Below are 19,704 nucleotides of genomic sequence, written 5' to 3'. Positions count from 1 at the left end.
ACCACTGTATGAACCATGCTGGTTAACAAAGAGACTCAGAAAGGTTTTCCCCTCCCATCTGTCTCAGTTTGGGATTAACACAAAGAGCTTTGATTAAAGCATTTGCTAACAATTCAAAATGAGATTCTGCTCGTAGTTTTCTTAAAAAGAAAAAAAAAACCCACCATATCTATCATCCATTTACCTATCTGTTTTCCAGTTTGCTGGATTTTTTGGGGTGTTCTGTGCCAGCAGGGTTTCTTAAGCAAAGCAGGAAACAGAGGGAGCTGGCTTATACTGTTACTCTCCTCCTTTTTATCCAATTACCCTATGGATAGTTTTAGAATTGCAGCCCATTGTAAGACAAGCCCATTTCTCACTGTTTTGAGAGACCACACTCAAAAAACCCAACCAACCAACCCACTTAAAAAAAACCAAACCAAAACCCTCTGTCCTAACATTCCTTAAGGTTCATCTTCTTTCTCAGTTAACTGAATACAAAGTGTTTGGACTAGAAGTTGGAAATGCTAACTACAGCTCTGTAAGACCAAGAGGAAAGCATCAGTTGCTTTGGTAGTGTGCTGATGGTCAGCAGCAACATACCCCAAAGGCAAACATAAAGATGACCAGCAGTCTCACAGTCTGCCCACATACCTGCATTAACATGGCCACAGTCATAGGCCCAACGCCACCAGGAACTGGGGTAATGTAGGAAGCTTTTTCCTTTGCTGTACTGTATGCCACATCTCCTACAACTCTTTTTCCACTGGCCTTTGTGCTGTCTGGGGATTTAAGGAAAAAGTAAGTTACACATCACATTTTACCAAAACAACAGAGGAAGCAGCACTGACTGAAGGAGAAGTCTTTTCCTCTGTTGGAGTAAACAAACCAGAAGCTGAGTACCCAGGAAGCTGCAAAGAAAGAAAAAGTTAAAACAGTATCACAAGATGAGGCTGTTACCATCATACTTCACTCAGAGAGTGTCAATGGCTTGTGCAACACATCTTCCCATTAAGCATCATTTGTCCTCAGCCAGCCAGATCTCCCTGTCCTTGAGAATGCTGGTATTTTCTCAGTGACACATGACCCACAGGGCAGTCTGAAAATGACTCCCAAACAAATGCAGGGGGACCAAAGCACAGACCAAGTCTTAGATCTGTGAAATAATAAAACACAAATGGGACATACAATAGAGATGTCACCTGAACCATCCTCTCGCAGCTCCTGCTGTATTGTTCTGAAGGATTAGTAAAGCTTCCAATTTGAAGGATATATAAACCAATGGTCTAGAAGAAGTGAGAGAAGAAACGTGGCTGACTTGTTCCAAAATCCCAGGTTTACATTTGCTCTGTTCCATTTTGGAGGACATCTAGGCCTTAGTATCGAATGTAATCACCCGCCTTTACCGAAACTGAAGACAGAAAATACTGAGCTTACTCATTGCCATTCTAATGATGGACCGGTAAATGCTGCAGTTCAGAGATCAGTCTTGTCAAAACAAACCTCATGGGTGGTTTAAGAGAGCTCCAGTAGAATAATCTCCTTTCTCTCTGCCAAAAAAAATTGCTGTATCCTGCTGCACTACAAGACCTGACAATTCAGAAGCAGATATAGCACTTTTTTCCAGTGGTGACCTTTAATCTCACCCATACAGAGAGAAAAAGACAAAATGCATTAGTAAACTAGCACAGTCATCTAAGGAACTCACTGATTATAGACAGAGCATATCAAAAAAACAAACTTTAAGTTTCTCTTGGAGTGGCAGATCTTCATTTCAGATATGAGGAGTCTAGGGAACTTTTAAGCAGTGTGAAAAACCTGAAGATAGATTTTAATGTTGTTACATTGAAATATTATATTGCATACAGTAATTGTATGTTTGAACAGAACACAATCAGTAACTTTAACATATATTTGGTGAGGGGGAGGAGCGGAAGAGAAATCAAGCTCCTAAACAGCTGATTATGTTAAAACCAAAGAGGGAACAAAAGCAGCGCCTGCCAACACTAATTTTTAGCTGCATTGTTACGGACAATTAGCAGCTTGGATGTTTTGCTGTGTTTGTGTTTTAAGCAACACTTCTCCTCCCTAAAGTTCAAAGCTTGAACAACATCACAGCTGTTAAACAGTGTTGCTACAGCCACTGTCAGCTTTGCTGCCTGAACTGCAGACCAATCTGGCCTTCCAGTCTACTGACCAGTTTAATTAAGGCTGCAAAAGGCAAATAACAATCATATTTTCTTCCAAGGATGTCAAGCACGCTTACCAGCCACCCTGGCCAGGAAGACTCCAGGCCCAAGAATGAAGAAAATAAGCGATGAATTAGGCACTCCAAACCCAAACAGCCTAATCTGTTACATAGACACAGTGATGAGCAGAAATCAAACAAACCCCTAGTCCCTGCCTCTGCATCTGCACCTCATGCCAAGCACTGCTGAGCACAGCTTAGGAGCTATTCAATTACCTTTAAAATACTCTTTTGAAGGAAAGCTCACATACAACGCTTTCCGTCTCTCCCCATAATTTCACCTTCACAATATTCATCATCCCACTCTTAAAAAACCCTGAACTAGTTACAGAGAGTATCAGTGACACTATAACCATTCCCAGTGCCTGTGTCTTCTTTGGTCCAGTAGGTTCTCTAGCCAGCTGGAACACATGACAGAGAGCATCCAAGGACTCTGAGATCAAAGAAGTGAAGGACATGCCTAGATGTATGGAATGAACAGGTATGATGATCTCCATCTATCTCCAGAGACAGCCGCATGAGAGACAGCTTGAGTGCACCTTCTGGACTGGAGCTCATTCACAGGCCTACTTTCTCCAGACAAGGGCTGGGAATATTCACGAATTCCAAGCAAACTTGTGCCAATGTATATGCAACTGTAACAAGTTTCTGGTGGATATATGACTGCAAACACACAAGGCCATACATAGCCCTCATCTATAAAACATGAGACCACCTGCTTGCAGTCTGCTTCTTTTTCTGGACACCACTGGGAAAGGTGTTTCATGAGGGATCCAGTACAATCTGATTTTATAGGCCTGTGATGCCAGCTTGATTCCCAGTACATGCAGATACAGAGCATCAAGTCAAGGCTTTCTGTATCTTTCTGGTGTTTGAAGAGCACAGCACCAAGATCCACAGACACTAATCCTCCTTTGCTGCTCTCTTACCCCACTTCAAGACTCCCTGTTGGCTAGGCCTGCAAAATCCCATAGCAGAGGAGGACTTTGAACGGGGTTGCTTCCTCCATCAGGACTCAGGGAGGGACACTCCAGAGACTATGTCATCTCTGAGAATATCCTCTGGCTACATTGCTCTCCCTTCCTGCAGCAGAGCAATTTCTACAAGCATGGAATAAGGCATTCAGAATATTTGCTGGACTACCCTTTCAACTGCAACAGTGGGGAGAGAAAGATAATAACAATCCAGTTTGGAAAGGGAATAAGACACACTTTTCTGCCCTAATAGAGGTTTCAGAAGATCCTCTATCTCTATCTGGAGACCCAGAAGAAATTCTGTTCAGCTGGAACACACATGAACACAAAGCCAGATGTGCCTGAACTGCCTATTCTAGCCTCCAAACTGAGAGCCTCGGGAGTATACAGGCCACCCTCCATTCCAAAGCACAACAGCTGCATTTGCATGGTGCTACATGGCTGTAACTCTTTGAACTCCAACTTGGCAAGCCCACATGAAGTTAATGTCCTGTTATGTCAAATTATATTGGGATTTGCCTGTACAGGCCACCAAAACTTGCAAAGTTTAGGCATATCCAGAGATTGCCATGTCCTCCAGCTGCAACTCACCTCTAGGAAGCACCTAGCTGGGTGCACTTACAGCTATGCTAAGATGTGTGGTAACTGTGATGTTTCTCCCCCCACCACATTCAAAGCACCATCACAGCTAGCAGCAATATTCTATCTGTGCAGTGATGTAGCTGCAGAAGCTGGCAAACTAGCTGCCATTCTTTCTGTAGCATCACAATTCCTACAATTCTGGCACTGATTTCCCAAAAGATTCATCTGAAAACTTTTTCGCAACCTATCAGAAGGGAGGAGGAGGCAGGAAAACTCATCAACTTCAGAAAACCACAGGAAAAATAAGCCTGTGGCATCCATCATTTTGAAATCTGACAATTTCCATGATACTCTATCAAGCCCTGATTACCGAGTCTTGCAACACCATTAAGCATATTGCCACGCAACACTGACTAGGCTGCCTGTACCAGAAGCTCAGATCTCAGTGCGCTGCCCAAGGCAGACTAATTGTAAAAGAAACAGGGAAAAGGTCATGCCATCGTATGTCAGAAACACAACGGTAGTTTTATTTGCAACATGTTAGCAAAGCAGCAGTGACCCTGTGGGTTCTGGCAATTTGCCTAAGTTTGGGTAGCTTGGCACATATACATCGAGCAACAAACAGCAACAGCAGATGACTTTTTAATTTTAATTAGACAGAGGACTAATGTTTTTAAATGCAACTCAATGTCATCTTTGAGGAACAAGACTGCTGAACAGAAGTTTCTTTACATTCCATTAAATAATGGCAACAAAATGACTGATTAATTATGAAAACTACCTTTTAAAAGCCTTGTGGGCGTAGCAGAGATAGTTGGATGGTGACTAATTTTCCATATCATTCAATATCTGTAATTTGGATTTAAAATGAGATGAAAACAGAAATTGCCAGACTGTCTGTTCCTCCTTTATAAGCAAGGAGTAGCTAAGTGAAATCCTACCCTAAAATCCATTATGTTAAAGCACTTTGTTCTATGCCAGAGCCACTGTCACCAATACTCTTGCAGAAGCTGCTTTGTTTCAAGACAACAGCCATTCAAGCCTAAGAAGTTAATGTTGAATTCAGCAAATCCACAGCTACTTTAAGATTTGCCATTTAATGCATTTCAAACAGAACAGCTTAATCAGATCTAACTGCAAAGTAATGACAGCAAAGCTGCACGCTCACAAGTGACAACAGCAGCAAGACTTCACTGTGTAGTTGGGGCAAATTACATGGATATTCTGTTGTAATATTTCCTAGGCCTTCTCTTTCCTCTACTAATCGTCAGCCTCATTGAAGGCAGAAACAAAACGGCCACTGATCTGCTTTAGGATAGTACTTCAGATGAACTTTTTTTATTTTGGCATCTTCAGAGGTTGGCACCATTACCTAAGACAGACTTAAAAGAGAAAGAAGTCCGCATTGACTAGAAACACCAAGGAAACAGTATCCATGTACTTACTTAGCAACTGTATTTATATACAAATAAACACATCCCCACTCTTTATACATTACCCACGCACCTGGCACATGGTTAATTCCACAGTCTATTACGATTGCACCAGGTTTGATCCATTCACCTTTTACCATTTCAGCTTTACCAGCTGCAACCACCAGGATATCAGCTTTACCAACCTATGAAAAAAAGCCAAACAAACAACTCTGTATCACACTGGCAGTGGAAAAACACAGAGGTGCTTCAACAACAACTTAGATCAGCTTGAAATGCAGAGAAACTGTGTGCTCACCCACTGCCATCAGAGGGACGGAAGGGCATCGTCAGCAGTTAAAGGTCACTAGCAGTTCCTTGGCACAGACAAATTCCTGCAGCCGGAAATTATGGCCTATTTTCACTCTCCTACCCTAAACTATTGCTAGTCGACACTTCACAACCTCCTTTGAACTCCTCCATGATTCCCAAGTGGATCATACTGACTACTTTTAGATAAAAATAAAGCCTTCTGCATATTCTTATCTTCCTCCCTTCAAATATCCCTGCATATTCAGCTGCTCTTTTCAATGCTAGAAATATACCCAGCACTCATCAGACACCAGCCAAGAACAACCCCTGCACAGAACTCTAAGCGGCACTTCGCTTGTGGCAGCACTGTCTCGTGGTTTTTATGTCCAGGACTGTGTAACATGCAACTCCAGGGAAAGCTGACTGTAATTCAGCACTGATATTCTTTCAGACAGTACTCGGTGAATTTGACAGGTCTGGTCACAAAGCTGGTGCTAGAGACTCTGACTAAAGCTTGTCATCAGCTCTTGCACTGCTTCATTCAGGTTTGCTTAGGAAGCTGCTATCCCTTGGAATTTTTTCTTCTAATCTTCAAGGGAGATGAACTTAATTTTTAAGTTTTCATTAAGAATTAGCACTTCAATTGTTAATTAACCTAATGACAGTCTTATAGAACAGCAACTTAATGGCATGAAGCATTGCAGCGTTTCTGATCTTCTTTGCCAGTTATATTCAAATACACCTACCCCCTTTTCAGCTTTAATGCTTGCCTACAGAGCCTGGAAGTGTTGATTGCTCAACGAAATCCTAGTAGGTGGCAGCACAGAAACACACTATTTCTGTCACTCTCCCGGCCTAAGAGGAAAATGGTACCAACTCCCAGTCATAGAAAATAGACTGGGAAAAAAAAAACAACCCTAGAGAAACCACTTGGTCTAGCATTTCCCAGCCATTAAAGCAAAAGACCACCTGGCCTTTTTGGAAAAAAATTAAAACATATGCTGTCTTGCAGGTCACTACATGGAGATTAGGAAGGGATGATTAAATTCTCAGCACTTGCCCAAAGAAAATAAGAATAATAATTTTATTGTTATAATTACAACCCTCTAATTAAGGCCAAACATAATCAGCATCCTATTCTAGTGGAAGTATTTACACAACCATGCAACGAACAGGACTGGGAAAATGTTTCAGATGAAAGACAACCCAGACCCAATGACAGAGTAGCAATACACCGAGTAGCAATGTGCAGCAGACAGCACTGGCTTGCAGCAGGTAACTACAGCCTCATGCATCTACTCTGTCCTTACCTCCTCAGCCAGCGTTGAGGTCTTTGAATGACAAGTGGTTACCGTTGCATGATTCCAGAGCAGCAGGTCGTGCATGGGAGCACCAACGATCTTACTGCGACCAACCACTACAGCTCTCTTCCCTGCAACCTGGATGCCTGCACCACAGAAAGTCAGAAGAAAGTAAAAATAGGTCATTGCGCATTCTAGTACGAATTAACTCAAACGGCTCTGGAGTCTTTTGGTCAGTTTAAGTCTGGCACTGGTACTTCAGGATACTGTTCTTCTTTCTGGGTTGTGTGTGATAGGGAATTGGAGTTGAGAGGGAGGAAGGAAGGACCACTTTAAAACTAGTTATTTTCCTCTCTGGAAAGGCAGAGATGAAGTGTGGCACCTCAGCAAAAGTTTCAATGCAAAGCATAGCCTTGCAAGGTGTGTAATTTCTCCTCTTATTGAAGACTATTGCACTCATGAAAAATGGATGAAAACCTCCTTACCTGTCTGCCTGATAAGTTCCATGCATCCTTTTGGTGTACAGGGAATAAAGCAGTCTCCAAGGTCCCCTCTAGAGAGTTTCCCAGCGTTGATGCTACTTAAGCTGCATTTTGAAAGAACAAAGGCCAAGTAAGACTCCCAGCCTCATGGTCACCATTCAAAAGAAAAAAAAAAAAAAGTTTCTTTCTGGAGTAGCTGTCATGCTCTCCAGGGGTGAAGTAAGTTTACCCATCTACATCCTTCTCAGGTGCAACAGCATTGGTTATTTTTTCTGTATTGATGGGTTTATCAGTGTCAAGTGGCAGCTGCACTATAAAGCCATGAACAGCAGGGTCTCCATTCAAAGAGGCAATGCACTTGAGGACCTACAAGTAAAGACCAAAAACCTAATGGCCGATAAACTGAAATATGACTGATGCAAAGGAAAAAGTACAGTCCTATCTGGAGTAACAGACACACACAGTACGTTTAGTTTTTCCACCCAAGAATATAAATGACTCACATTTTTTATTTTTAGAAAAATACCTGTCAAAGTCTCTAAATTTTACATTGCAATGTTTTAGTTTTCTTTTGAAAATAAAAAAATCTCAGCAGGTTCCATGTCTTTTATCATCAGTTAATATCTATGGGCAAGCAGTCTTTTTTTATAAAATGAGAGGAAAACATAAGCTTATCTCGAGCTCAAAACCAAAATTATGTATTTTTCATTATTGGCTGTGTTACTTACTTCAGCTTCTGTTGCTGTGTTTGGCAGTTTTATGTGATTGGCACTGATCCCAATCTGCAAATGAGAATACCAACAAATTATCTGATTTCTGAACAGACATCAGAGATTGATCTGGCTATTCTCTCAGACCAGCCCAGCCACAGCTGCATTCTGTCACATTTCCCAGGTCTATCTACTGCTCCTGTGGCTACAGTCCTATTATCTGGAAATACCATCAATGAAAGAGAAGATTAGTGCTTTGCCTACTTAGATTGGTCCGTATTTCAACTGTCCTATTCACCTTTTGACGTGAACATCATCATCTGGGCTTGACAGCATGCTGCCTTGAAATGCTAGCAGAAAAGATGCCAGGTACCACCCAGGGAAACAGGGACCCATCTAGGTTCCCAGCTCTGCTGTAGCATGTCATGTACCACTTGGTGACAGATGCAAGGCAACTGCAGGTACAAGACATTCAGGGAGGGTAAGTGCATGGCCACAGTTCAGGAAAGACAGAGCATCAGCACTTCAGACAGCGTAATCTAGGAGATGATCACACAAAAAGTGGCACCAACCCACACTGTTGTTACCAGAGTACCCCACTTGGCTAAGTGTCAGGTTAATACTTCCTGATAACAAGGAATTCAGACCAACATCGGTTTCTCCAATACAAGCAAAGCTTAGACAAAACTTGCACCTGTTTTTTCATATTCAGATTTGACCTAATGTAGGAAGATAAAAAGAAATACTAAGAGTTTGGGCATTACCTCAGCAGCAGCCTTCAGCTTCATATTAATGTAGAGGTTCGAGTCATCCCGATTTCCAACCTAAGGTTGAAAAAACAGTTGAGTCACACTGCAGAGTAGAGACCCAGTCAGAGGCTGAGATGGGCTTAACCCTTAGCTTTCTTGGCTTCCTTTGAGCTACACCAAGGAGACAGAGGTACTCTTGAATAACTGTTAAACACACTGATAGAGGCTATAAGTAGCTGGAGCTAAAGGCAAGTTGCCTGATCTCCTGCATAAACACTATTTACACCTGTTGAAAAACCTTAGAAACGCAGTGCTCTCCAAAGCAGAAGATACTGCCTGCCATCTGATCTGAGAAAGTTAAATCTCTAGCTAATTAACATGATCAGCAGGTGCTGATAACATCCAATTATCTGATTAAGGCTTTCGGGAAAGTTGGGCCTCTTTGATACCCAGGATTCTTAATTTTATGCACATACATGCATCTTGATGGAGAGATTTCTTCCACTGCTGTTTCATACCTTGAGAATTTTCCTGCCAAAGAAAAACCAACAAAACAAGAACAAAGGGATGCACAAAGAGAAAGCAGCAAGTGGAACAAATGCCTGTAGTTTCTGGCAGTATTAGGTGATCACAGTACAACTGCATTTCAGAAGATTGCTTGCAACATCCAGTATGTTTTGGTAAAGGTAATACTCCTTGTAACCATAGGAAAATAAGGGACAAATAATGAAAAGCTGACAAGCAAACTCTTGAAACCCTGTTCCTAGGGAGCTATCCCTGGTTCTCACACAGATTACAAACTGCAGGGGTGAGTGCATTACCTGGTCAACCAGCATATATTAGTTCTTCTTCTCTAGGGTTAGACAAAGGGGCTGCGTCCCCTTTAAAGTCTGCTAGGTTTAAGAAAAGGTATGCCTCATACACAGCAGAAAAGAAGAAAGAGAGCAGGCATCAGATATCAGCAGACAGACCACATATATTGTGCAAAAGAGGACGTTCCTGACTACAGGACAAAAAATAAAGATTAACTTATTCTTTGAGCTCAGAGGACATCAGATACCTCCCAAGAAAAAAGCACATATTGTGTGGAGTTATTGTAGCTAATTGTCCTGATTTAACTGAAAAACAGACAGCTGAGAATATCAGTACTAAGAGATGAACTCTAAGCCCAGACTGTTTGCTGCCTTACAAAAGTGTCAGAGCACCAAAGAGCAAACAGCTTGTAAAGGACTCAGACAACCAAGGATTGAAGAGAACACAGGCCAGCGAAGAAAAAACTCCACTAACACTACAAGACAGCAGTTTTTGAAGACTGTTTACAAGGTCAACAGTTCTGCAACTTCCATCAAAGCATCCCTTACAAAATTTTAAATAAAAGACCTTCCTCCTTCCTTCTAAACACCTGAAGACAAGTCTTCTGTAAAGATGATCTTTTTAAACCTAATGGAAAAGAAAACCAGAAAAAAAAAAAAAAAAAGAACCCACAAACAAATTTACTCCTAGCATTGAAGAGGAGCGTGGTCTTTGCATACTATAGTGGTCTTAGCACTGGAATCAAGAGACAGGCACCAAGAGCTCTTCAGGAGCCCAAAACACAGAATAAGAACAGAAGCCACTTCTCTAAGCAGCCATGTTCTGTCCATTGATCCCTTGTGGCCACCCAGTTCCTTCCTGTCATGACACGCTACTGTTAGTCACCTTCTGACCTAAGCACAAAGTTTCCATTTTTTTATAGCTACAAGGAAAAAAAAAAAAAAAAAAAAAAAAATCACCTGAATTCTGCCAAACACATGCCAAACCCCTATGCTTATGAGTGTTTTTTTCCTTCGCAAAAGTTTCTGTGTAGACTGTAGCACTTACACTTCTGACAGACATCAAATTCAGTAATGGGATTTTGTTCCATCCCCTGCACTCAAAGTCGTCTTGGCCAAAGGTGGTTTTGGTTGTTTTTCCCCTGCCCCTTGTCTCTCCATGTTCTGACATGACAGCAGACTAAATCCCTTAATAAACACCCATTTCAAAGATTTCTGGTACAAGCACACCTCTAAAAGTTGCCAGTCTTTGGGGCTCACACAAATACAAAGACTTGGAGTAGAGTCTACAAGCACTGCTTCCTCGTAATAGGCAAGAACCCTATTTTCACCATTTCACAAACATAAGGCTCAAACGGAGAACTGCAAGGGTCTGATGAAAGAAAAAAACCCCAACCCCAAAACCCCAAAACATTTCTGGGCCCCAGTACTTGGGGAAAAGACATCACAGAATTGTTACCATCTCACAGGGAACTGTGCTCTTTCTGTTTCTTACAAAATGTTACCATTTGCAAGTCAGCTTTGAAGCTCATCAGCTGTGCACTTACCATTGCAAAGCAACACAGATTTTCTGTAGTTGTCATTAAAGAAAACAATACCTGCAAAATTGCGAGTCCTGGTCTGAAGCCTGGAAATTTCTCTTTCATCTCAACAACTTGCTTCTTTAGTCTCTCTCTCACTTGTCTGAAGAGGAAAAAAAAAAACAACCAAGGTAGAAGTTAACCAAGGGGCTGAATTCTCATAAAGTGCTAAGTCAGGAGTTGAAAAGATGACAGATGGGCAGACTGGCAAACACGTACTTATACCATGAGTACACAGGTCGCAGCAATCTCCAAAGAAGATTAATGTCCATAAATCACTAAGTCATTTTGGAAGTTTCATTCAAACTCTTTTTTTTTTTTTTTTTTAAAAAGTCCACATTATGCTTCTTCACCTTCCTCCTCATGGTCTCATAGGATACAAAGGTTAAAAAGGCACAAAATTTGGCATGGAAATTTCTGGGATTTCAAACTCCCTACTCAAAAGCAAATCCTCTTTCCACATATGCTGTGCCAAAACTACCTGCTTTCACAGGCACCAGTCAACACTGTCACACATGTTGTCCTGGTAAAGGATGACGAATCTACAATGGCAAAATTCTGGAAAATAGGTAAACAAACAGGAGGTACCCAAAGATACACCTCTTCTACAGCCGGTCAATACTGAGCTTTTCTATTTTCTGTCTGCTTGGCCTAACCCATGGCTGGGGAGGCTGCAGTCCTACACTCACCTTCCTGCCTCCAGTCTGCTTTCTGTGCTTGCCAACACGCATGCAAGAAAATGCCCCCTGTGTGAGAGCTTCCAAACAAGGCAAAGACTTTTCCATGGGAGCAGGAAGGAGAATGGGAGGTGGACAGACGTGAAGCAGTGAGGAAAATTAGCCTGGTACACAGCTCAGGTCAACTCTTCAGTGAAGACAAGTTTAAGGATACAATTGCTAAAACAAAACTTTGAAATGGAAACACGAGAGGATTCACTGATTAGTTAATCTAGCTCAGATGTCAACTCACACCAAATTTACTATGCAGTGTTTTAGAGATAACAAGTACCCATCACTGATAAATTAGCCGCAGACAGCTCAAAAGCCACTGTCACCACTCTCCCCAGCCTTGTAGTTTTCTAATTTCTCAACTGCTGCCCGGCCCCATGTGCATGATCCTTCATCAGGGAAGGTGGTGGTGAAGAGGTCCTGGTGCCAGGCTCAGCCTGCTCTTTCTAATTTGAAATTCTGCCAAAAGCCTGGGTGCAGCCCCAGCACCACTGCTCTGTCTCCTCACCAAAGGTAGCCAGGATTCAGAGAGAACTGACCAGCTGTGCCCATCTGATGGTCTCACAGTGCTGGAAGGAGGCTGTGGCGCTTCACTGCAAATGCAGGAGATACTCAGAGGCAAAGGCCAGGTAAGCAAACCTCACAGGACACCAGAGGCTTCACAGGTCTGTTGTCCTCCACGTGATCTCCAGCCCGTGTCCCACCCACTGTTCTCAAAGAGATGAGAAGATGCTACCATCACGCTTTAGCAAGTCTGCCCTGCTCCAAACACCCTACCATTTCAAACACAGATGGTCTCCTTGTGCTCATCTACCCTCAAATCAGTATCACAAGGTCTGCTACTTCCGAAGCAGAACCAGACTTCCCAGACTGGAGAAGGTGCTGTTGGTGCCAGTTCATTAAAAATGCGAACAGCAAGGGTATGGGGACAGAGTAAGTAGGTGATGCCAGCTGGGAGGCTGCAATTTCTGCCATATAGGGAAATTCCAGGATGACAGATAGTCAGCGAAGCCAACTCTACCCTGCAACGATGAGCTCCAAATCAGAAATGTCAGCGGCAAGGAGAAAGGGAAATGGGAGCAGCACAGGACTCTGCTGCAACACAGCAGCACTGATCCCAGAGGACGGTTGCAGTTGGCCCAGCCAGAAGCAGCCCTCAGGCTGTTCCAAGTCTCATCCTGAGGGAATCACACAGCCTCCTGCTCTGCCCCAAATCATGCATCTCTCCTGCTCCATCCCAAATCACATGGTCAGAGATCCACTGCACCTGAGGAGTGGGTTCAGAGTATTTATAGGTGTTTGCATCTGGCTAAGCTGTTCAAAGTCTCTTAACAATCTTCAGTAAAAGAGGTTGGTTTCAATTTTAGTTGAGAAATAGTTCCTAGGCTTCCATTAGCTATCACCTCTGCAAAAGACTTGACACAAAGACTTGTTTGCTATGACACTGTTTTCTGAACTCATCAGCCTTGTCCTAGCAATTCTTCATGCTGAAGTAACAGAAGTTCATCTGCTGGGTGGCAAAATCACCAACTGCCTCTCCTTACGCTCCAGCTGTAAGCCCCAGAGAAGGCACCAAATCTACAGCTGCAGACACAACAGGGCCTGAGCTCACAAGCCAACTGTAACAATGACACAACGATCTCAAGAAGCATCAGAAAGCCACTGTGTGTGGCATCTGAGAAGGTGCTGCAGGCCAGCTCTTTGAGGGAGCTGTTTCTAAGAACAGCCTCCATTGGTCCAGTAAGGAAAGCACTGCACTGGTTAGTAGCGTGCAAGCAAAAAGAAATGCAAACAAACATATCATAACTTATGATGCAGTAAAGCCCTCATAAGGGACAGTCAACTGGGAAGGATCTCAGGTCTGGGTTTTACTTTTAATCCAGTCTTCTCAGTGGAGAAGAAACAAACCCATCCAAGGGTCTAGTTTTTCTCTGTCCTCTGTGAGGCAGGTCTGTGATGTGCTTTCACCTCCAGCAGCCATGTCTGTTCACATATTATATTGCCGTCATTTTCTGTAATTAGGCACTAGCTCACTTCCCCTTCAGCTACAGAAGGTGACACGCACAAACCCACGAAGTGGTGCTGCCAGCGCTAATTTGCTTTAGAAGCCTTGAATCAAGAAATGATTGTTAGACAGCCACCTAGTGTTAAGTACCACCGCTTCCTACTTACCACAAAGGTCACAGGTCCAAAGGTTTGTGAGAAAATTAAGGAAAAAAAATCCTTGTTTTAACTCTGCAGACATACAGATACAAAATAAACTTTGAAGCTAGTAGCTATTTAGTGATACAGTTTACAAAATTCTATTAGGGACCTCAGGTCTTCACAAAGATAAAAGTTCATATTGATAAATTAACAATATTTTTATTAGCTGTATGAAAACACTTTTAAGTCTTCAAACATAAATTTTCAATTGTACATGGCTGTTCCTCCAAAAACCTTCCCTCTGACGCTGAGACCCCTCCTGTGCCTACACACTCGTCCACAAACAAACTCCCACTGCAAACAAGGGTCCAGGGTCCACACAGGTTAAGGACAGCACACAGCTCTAAGCACACAGTGCAAAAGCCAGCTCTAAAGATTAAAAAAACTTGTTAGCCTTTCTTTCTCTAGACTGCAACAGTGAGCAGAATTTAAATTTATTAACTGAATTTCCCAGAACAGTAAAGGACAAAATCACACTCCTCCAGCTCTGCTGTAAATGGAGAGAGATGCACAGCTAGTGCCTCCTCAGGCAGACCCCACCATAATCCCACCCACAGGATTACGTACATGCAATGGCTCAGGTGGCTGTGGTGCGAGCATACACATCACCACACTGGAGATGACCCCAGGCTGTGTTTCTGTCTCTTCTCTGGGTAATAGGGCCCTGGGTCTACATGAATACTGCCAAACATATCACCTGGCAAATACCTCCTTTAGAGACAATGATGCTCAAGAAGAGGCCTGCCCCCGAAGAGGAAGGTTTGGCCTCACTGCCTGGATCACAGACTTTCCAAAAGTTTCAGAAACATGCATCAGAAGTGCTCTTGCTGCAGCCCTCCAGAAACAGCTGTATAAGGCTCATGGTCCTCCCCAGGTCCTGCACTGTCTTGGTCAGGGCTGTTGTCCCTCTAGCCATTCCCCCATGGAACCTGCAGCACTGCCACTGCTCACTTTCTGTTGCTTCCACAAGAAGAAAAGAAACAAAACTGGACACTGCAAACCTCCATGGCACCACATCCTAGTTAGCAGGACAACAGCTTTATCTTCAAATACTGTGAAGAGGCTGCAAGCAAGCACTCCACAGAACACCCTACCGGCACCCCAAAGAGGAGACAGAAAGGAATCTCTCCTGGAGGGAAGTCACAGGTTGGCTGTCCCAGTGGAGTGGCACTGGAATGGGAACTGCCTTAGGAAAGTCTATCTGAACACTGCTGGTAATTCAACTGATGGCTCCTGTTGAGGGAAGATGCTGTTTTAGAGAACAGAGCTGGAATCTGTTCACAAGTCTCCTGTCGTACCACTGCATGATCCTGGCACACTGTCATTATCTCACAGGGGAACTACCTGCTTCTTTCTACCACTTCACACTCCTACAGTTTTTAACCACTCTTTTGGTTGTGTCAGATCAAGTACTTGTCCGAGCACTCTTCAGGCCAGATAAATACATGAAGATGTTTTTGGATTTTTACAAGCTTTTTCATTATGTCCAATGAGGGCCAGAAAACAGCTGAGCTGAAGAAGCAATCATCCATAGGGGATGGGATAGGCAGCATTTGAGGAACTCCTCAAATGTGGCTGGCTGCAACAGAGCAATATAGTTTGTTTCACATAAAGCTGAATCTTTAAAACTTAGAAGAGTCTGCCCCAAACGTGAGTCACAACCATGAACCAGCTTCCCATGCTGCAATGTCAATCACAGCAATCAGGTGTGCATCCCAAACCGGCTACCACATACAACACCCAAACATCAGGTGATTTAATCACAGGACAACATAATAGAAATACATAAAGATTCAAATCACGTTTGTGGGGCTGCAAGCACTTCAGACAATAGTCTAGGCCATATCTACAATCTACACTCTTCACAAAGAGGGATACCAAGATTTCCTTCGTTCCATGAAGGGGACATGGCAGTCCCCTACACGTTCTTTCCCTTAGCACTCCCCCTTTCCATGTCACCTGGTAGTGATGTGCACAGATGACAGCACTGTGGCCCTGCTGTCCATCGGACAATGTTTTCTCCTAGCTTGTAATCTCTTTGGAGCAGGGTCCCATTTTTTTAATTCTGTGTCTGTAGAGCACCTAACACAAGGGGTTCTTGTTCGTATTTAGGGCTGCTCAGTGGCACTGAGTCGTACTGGACCACAGGGTTCACTTACTAGGTGTGAATTAGCTTTATCTTCTCATGAGACAAGGAAGCTCTCTCTCAAAGTATTTATTCTCTTTGCATCTTTCACAAAAATAAGAATGCCATGATCTACCTGATTTTTGTTTAAATAACTGACATGACAGAATCAAGTATTTTTTTCACCTCCCTTTGGGGAAGGGGTGCTTAGTGGCAGGAGAAGAAAGTTTACAACACTTACAAGTTTTGATTTAAAACACACAAAACCTCAAGATTATGTAGCTGTAACACTACTTGATTGATTCACCTCATCTGTTAATATTTGACTGACTTCCAAACAAACACTTTTCTTGGTTAAAGGATAAAGTGACAAAAAACACCCCCTAAAAGACAGTAACTGAAAAGACTCTGCAGTTGAGTCAAGTCAGAAACACTCCTTTTCTACAACAGGCAATTCAGTTGAAAATTCCTAGAAAAGCCACAATGCCTATCACTGCTTCTGCTGCGAGACTCTTGGCCTGGGGGTGGACTTGGGACAAGGAGAATCCTCTGGACCAGCACTTCTCTAGAGGATCTGGAAGAAAGGGACAGGTATCTGCAGGGCGGATAGTCCATTTCTTCATGCCTCCTTCAAGTACTCCACTAGGAAAAAGCAGAACTACACAAGGCCCACTCCTGTAGAGCACATGCTGGTTTTGCTATACTGGACGTAAACACAGCAGAAATAAACGAACTGAAGTAGGACAGCTATACAGCTGCAATTATTTTTCCATTTTGTGTTGTCTTTATGTCAAGATTTGATGCCTTTGGAAGATAGGCTTCAGCCAAACACCTTAGAGATGTGGTGGATGCTAAGCAATCTTTTCTCCCGTATGTGTCTATTAAAAGCTTATGCCTCTTCGCAGGTATTTGCACAACATCACAGAGTTCCTCATCTCTGAAAACAGCTGCTGATGTAATACAGAAAACAAACAGAAATAAAAAAGTGCCACCACCTTATCTATAAATTAAAAGAAAGTAACAGAATATGCACTGCAAAGGAAGCTAGAAGTTTTAAGCTGAATGCTCAGAATTCCTCCAAAGCATATCCAACACATTCAAGCTAGTCTCTTTCCAGATTTCTAGTCACTCTAAAATTGCAATAAACGTATAGTTTGAAAGGATGTACTACACCTTAGGCGCACTTTTCATGCCAGAAAAAGGAAAGCTGCGGTAGGCAGATGACTAAGTACCACCAGCACCACACACAGAGCACGCAGAGTCGCTGGCTTCGAGACTGCCAAAAGCATAAGGTCTAAGGAAGCCCACAGGACTGAGAGGCTGCAATACCCAAGTGGTACTGGCCCAAAAATTACATACTAAAAAATATGCAAGCAGCCTTCTATTGAGATTCAAGACACATTAGGCCTACTTTTCAGAAATGCTCCACTGTCAGTTGGATGTAGATGTGTTGTATGCAGTAATACCTAACATTGGGTCTAACAACTTTTCAGAGATGACTTTAGACCATTTCAAACTTACACTTTCTGTCCAAATTCTCTGGACAGCCAGAGAAGAGGTACTGAACTAACCTACCTAACCAAACCCCATTTGCACAGAGTATCACAACACAGTGTTACTCTTTGCTAACCACTGCATTTTCCTAGGGTTAGTGAAATTTATTCAGCTTTCATATGGGATGTGTATGTACAGTAGCAGTAGGAAAAAATAGGTAAACTAAAAGACACTACGCAGGGTCACCTATAGTCAGGGCTTGGCAGCTGAGTAAAAGCTGAAAAGCAGAAGGAAGACTTTTCCTTTCAGGTCAGACAATCTTTCAAATAGCTGGACACCTGTGAACATTCATCTTGACATTATCCAATACATGGATTAATTGATATTTCTATAGAAAGCAGTGACCAGTGCCTGTACTGTATGAACACCAAGACCATATCTAAAGCACAGGTTCCCAACTCCTGCTCATAAAGCATCCCAAAAGCACTGCACAAATACACAAAACCTCGTGCCATTTCACAGCCGCCTGGGCACTGATCTCAGCGCAAAGATGCTGAGTGATCCCAAGCCACTCCGCAGGGCTGATGCTGGTCGCGGACACCGAGAACCAGACAGACTGGGGGCAATGCAGCTGTGACAGCACTTTAGGCTCTTCTGAAGGTCTTTAATACGGTTTTCATTTAATAACTCCCACCGTTTCCAGCCAGGAAGAAGCGAGCTAGTGAAAAAGCTTTAGGGTGCCTTCAAACCTGCTTCGCCCCGGCAGAGTCAAAGCAAAGAGCACCCCAGCCCCACTCCCCTGGCCAGCAAGGCTGGGTCCCCCGAGGCACCCCCCAGCCCGCCACCCGACCGCGGTCACCCCGAAGGGGCGCAGATCCCCGCGGCGCCCCACAGCCTGTCCCCGCCCGAGGGAACCGCGGCGCTGCGCAGCGCCGGGCGCATGGCGGGAAGGGCGGGCGGCGCGGGGGTACGTACGCGGAGACTATCTTGCCGCTGAGGACCTCGGCGGGGGCCATGGTGAGGGCGGGAAGGCAGCAGCCGAGCTCCACGGGGCTCCCGGAGCGTCTGCGGGATGGGCTGCCCCCGCCGCTGCCCTACTCCGTCACCCACGTGTCCCCAAACTTTCGGCGGCCGCCGGCCCCACCGCGCAAGCGCTGCCCCCGCCCCGGAGGAGGGAGGAGAGGGACAGCGAGGGGCAACCATGGGCTCCCCCCACGGTGGCGGCGGGGCCGTGTCTCCTCCCCCGCCCCTCCCGCCTCCCTGAGGTGCCCGGAGCCCGCCCGGCGCTGAGGGGAGCGGGACTAAGCGGCGCGGCGAAATGGCCGCCGAAACGCCTCTGAGGCGGCGCTGCCGGGCACGGCCTTCCCTGCCGCCCTGCTCTGCCGTATCTTTAAGAAAATCACAAACCGGTATGAGAATAATCCCTGTGTTTCATGTCCTGGGGTAGTACTGTGGTATTCCTCAGAGGTTACACTAGGAGTTATTCTTACTCTTCAGGATTTGTCCAACATAACGTCATCAAACCACTGGCTAGCCAGTATAGTAGAGGGCAATGAAGAAAAGGGCGGGATTGTGGCCTGAAGTTCATAGGAGTTGCCAAGAGTGAGAAACAGGTTCCTAACGGTCGCCTACAAGGGATGTACGTGAAGTAGGTAATGCAGTTAGGACTGCTGAAGGTGCAGCGTACTGTCAGGCAGCTGCTCAGATCCGTGCAGTCCTCCATGTGTACTGTTCTTTACATAACCAAGGCTTTGCCTTACTCAGCAGGCCAACGCAGACATTTTAGGACCTTGCAGAGAGAGCCAGCTTTCAGCAGTTTTCTCACACATATGGCAAATAAGTGATTAGGGTCCAGCCAGTGTTGGAGATGGAAAAAGCAGTTAAATGTCACTGAGGCAGACTTGCTCAGGCAAGATAATGCCGTGACCCAGAGAAGTTAAGGGACTCGTCAGTTTTTCCTGCTAATATCTAGCACGTGGTTAGAGAGCAGGCCCACAATTCAATAAACCCA

General features: G+C 44.1%; 1 protein-coding gene across 1 annotated transcript in view; it reads right to left on the bottom strand.

Annotated features, from left to right (window-relative positions):
- The window catches only part of MTHFD1 (methylenetetrahydrofolate dehydrogenase, cyclohydrolase and formyltetrahydrofolate synthetase 1), a 43,311-nt gene extending 24,502 nt beyond the window's left edge, over nucleotides 1-18,809 (bottom strand). The window contains exons 1-9 of the mRNA XM_074820964.1: nucleotides 18,669-18,809; nucleotides 11,160-11,244; nucleotides 8,765-8,824; nucleotides 8,019-8,072; nucleotides 7,520-7,656; nucleotides 7,294-7,394; nucleotides 6,818-6,954; nucleotides 5,290-5,401; nucleotides 634-761 (exon numbers count right to left, since the gene is read on the bottom strand). Coding sequence (XP_074677065.1) covers nucleotides 634-761; nucleotides 5,290-5,401; nucleotides 6,818-6,954; nucleotides 7,294-7,394; nucleotides 7,520-7,656; nucleotides 8,019-8,072; nucleotides 8,765-8,824; nucleotides 11,160-11,244; nucleotides 18,669-18,709 — 855 coding nt within the window. The 5' untranslated portion in view covers nucleotides 18,710-18,809. The remainder of the gene's footprint in view (nucleotides 1-633; nucleotides 762-5,289; nucleotides 5,402-6,817; nucleotides 6,955-7,293; nucleotides 7,395-7,519; nucleotides 7,657-8,018; nucleotides 8,073-8,764; nucleotides 8,825-11,159; nucleotides 11,245-18,668) is intronic.
- Between the last annotated feature and the right edge of the window lie 895 nt (nucleotides 18,810-19,704).

This window comes from Strix aluco, chromosome 4 (assembly GCF_031877795.1).
Source record: "Strix aluco isolate bStrAlu1 chromosome 4, bStrAlu1.hap1, whole genome shotgun sequence".
Classification (NCBI taxonomy): Eukaryota; Metazoa; Chordata; class Aves; order Strigiformes; family Strigidae; genus Strix; species Strix aluco.
Note: the sequence above shows the minus strand (reverse complement) of the source record. Positions and strands in the feature narration are given on the sequence as shown.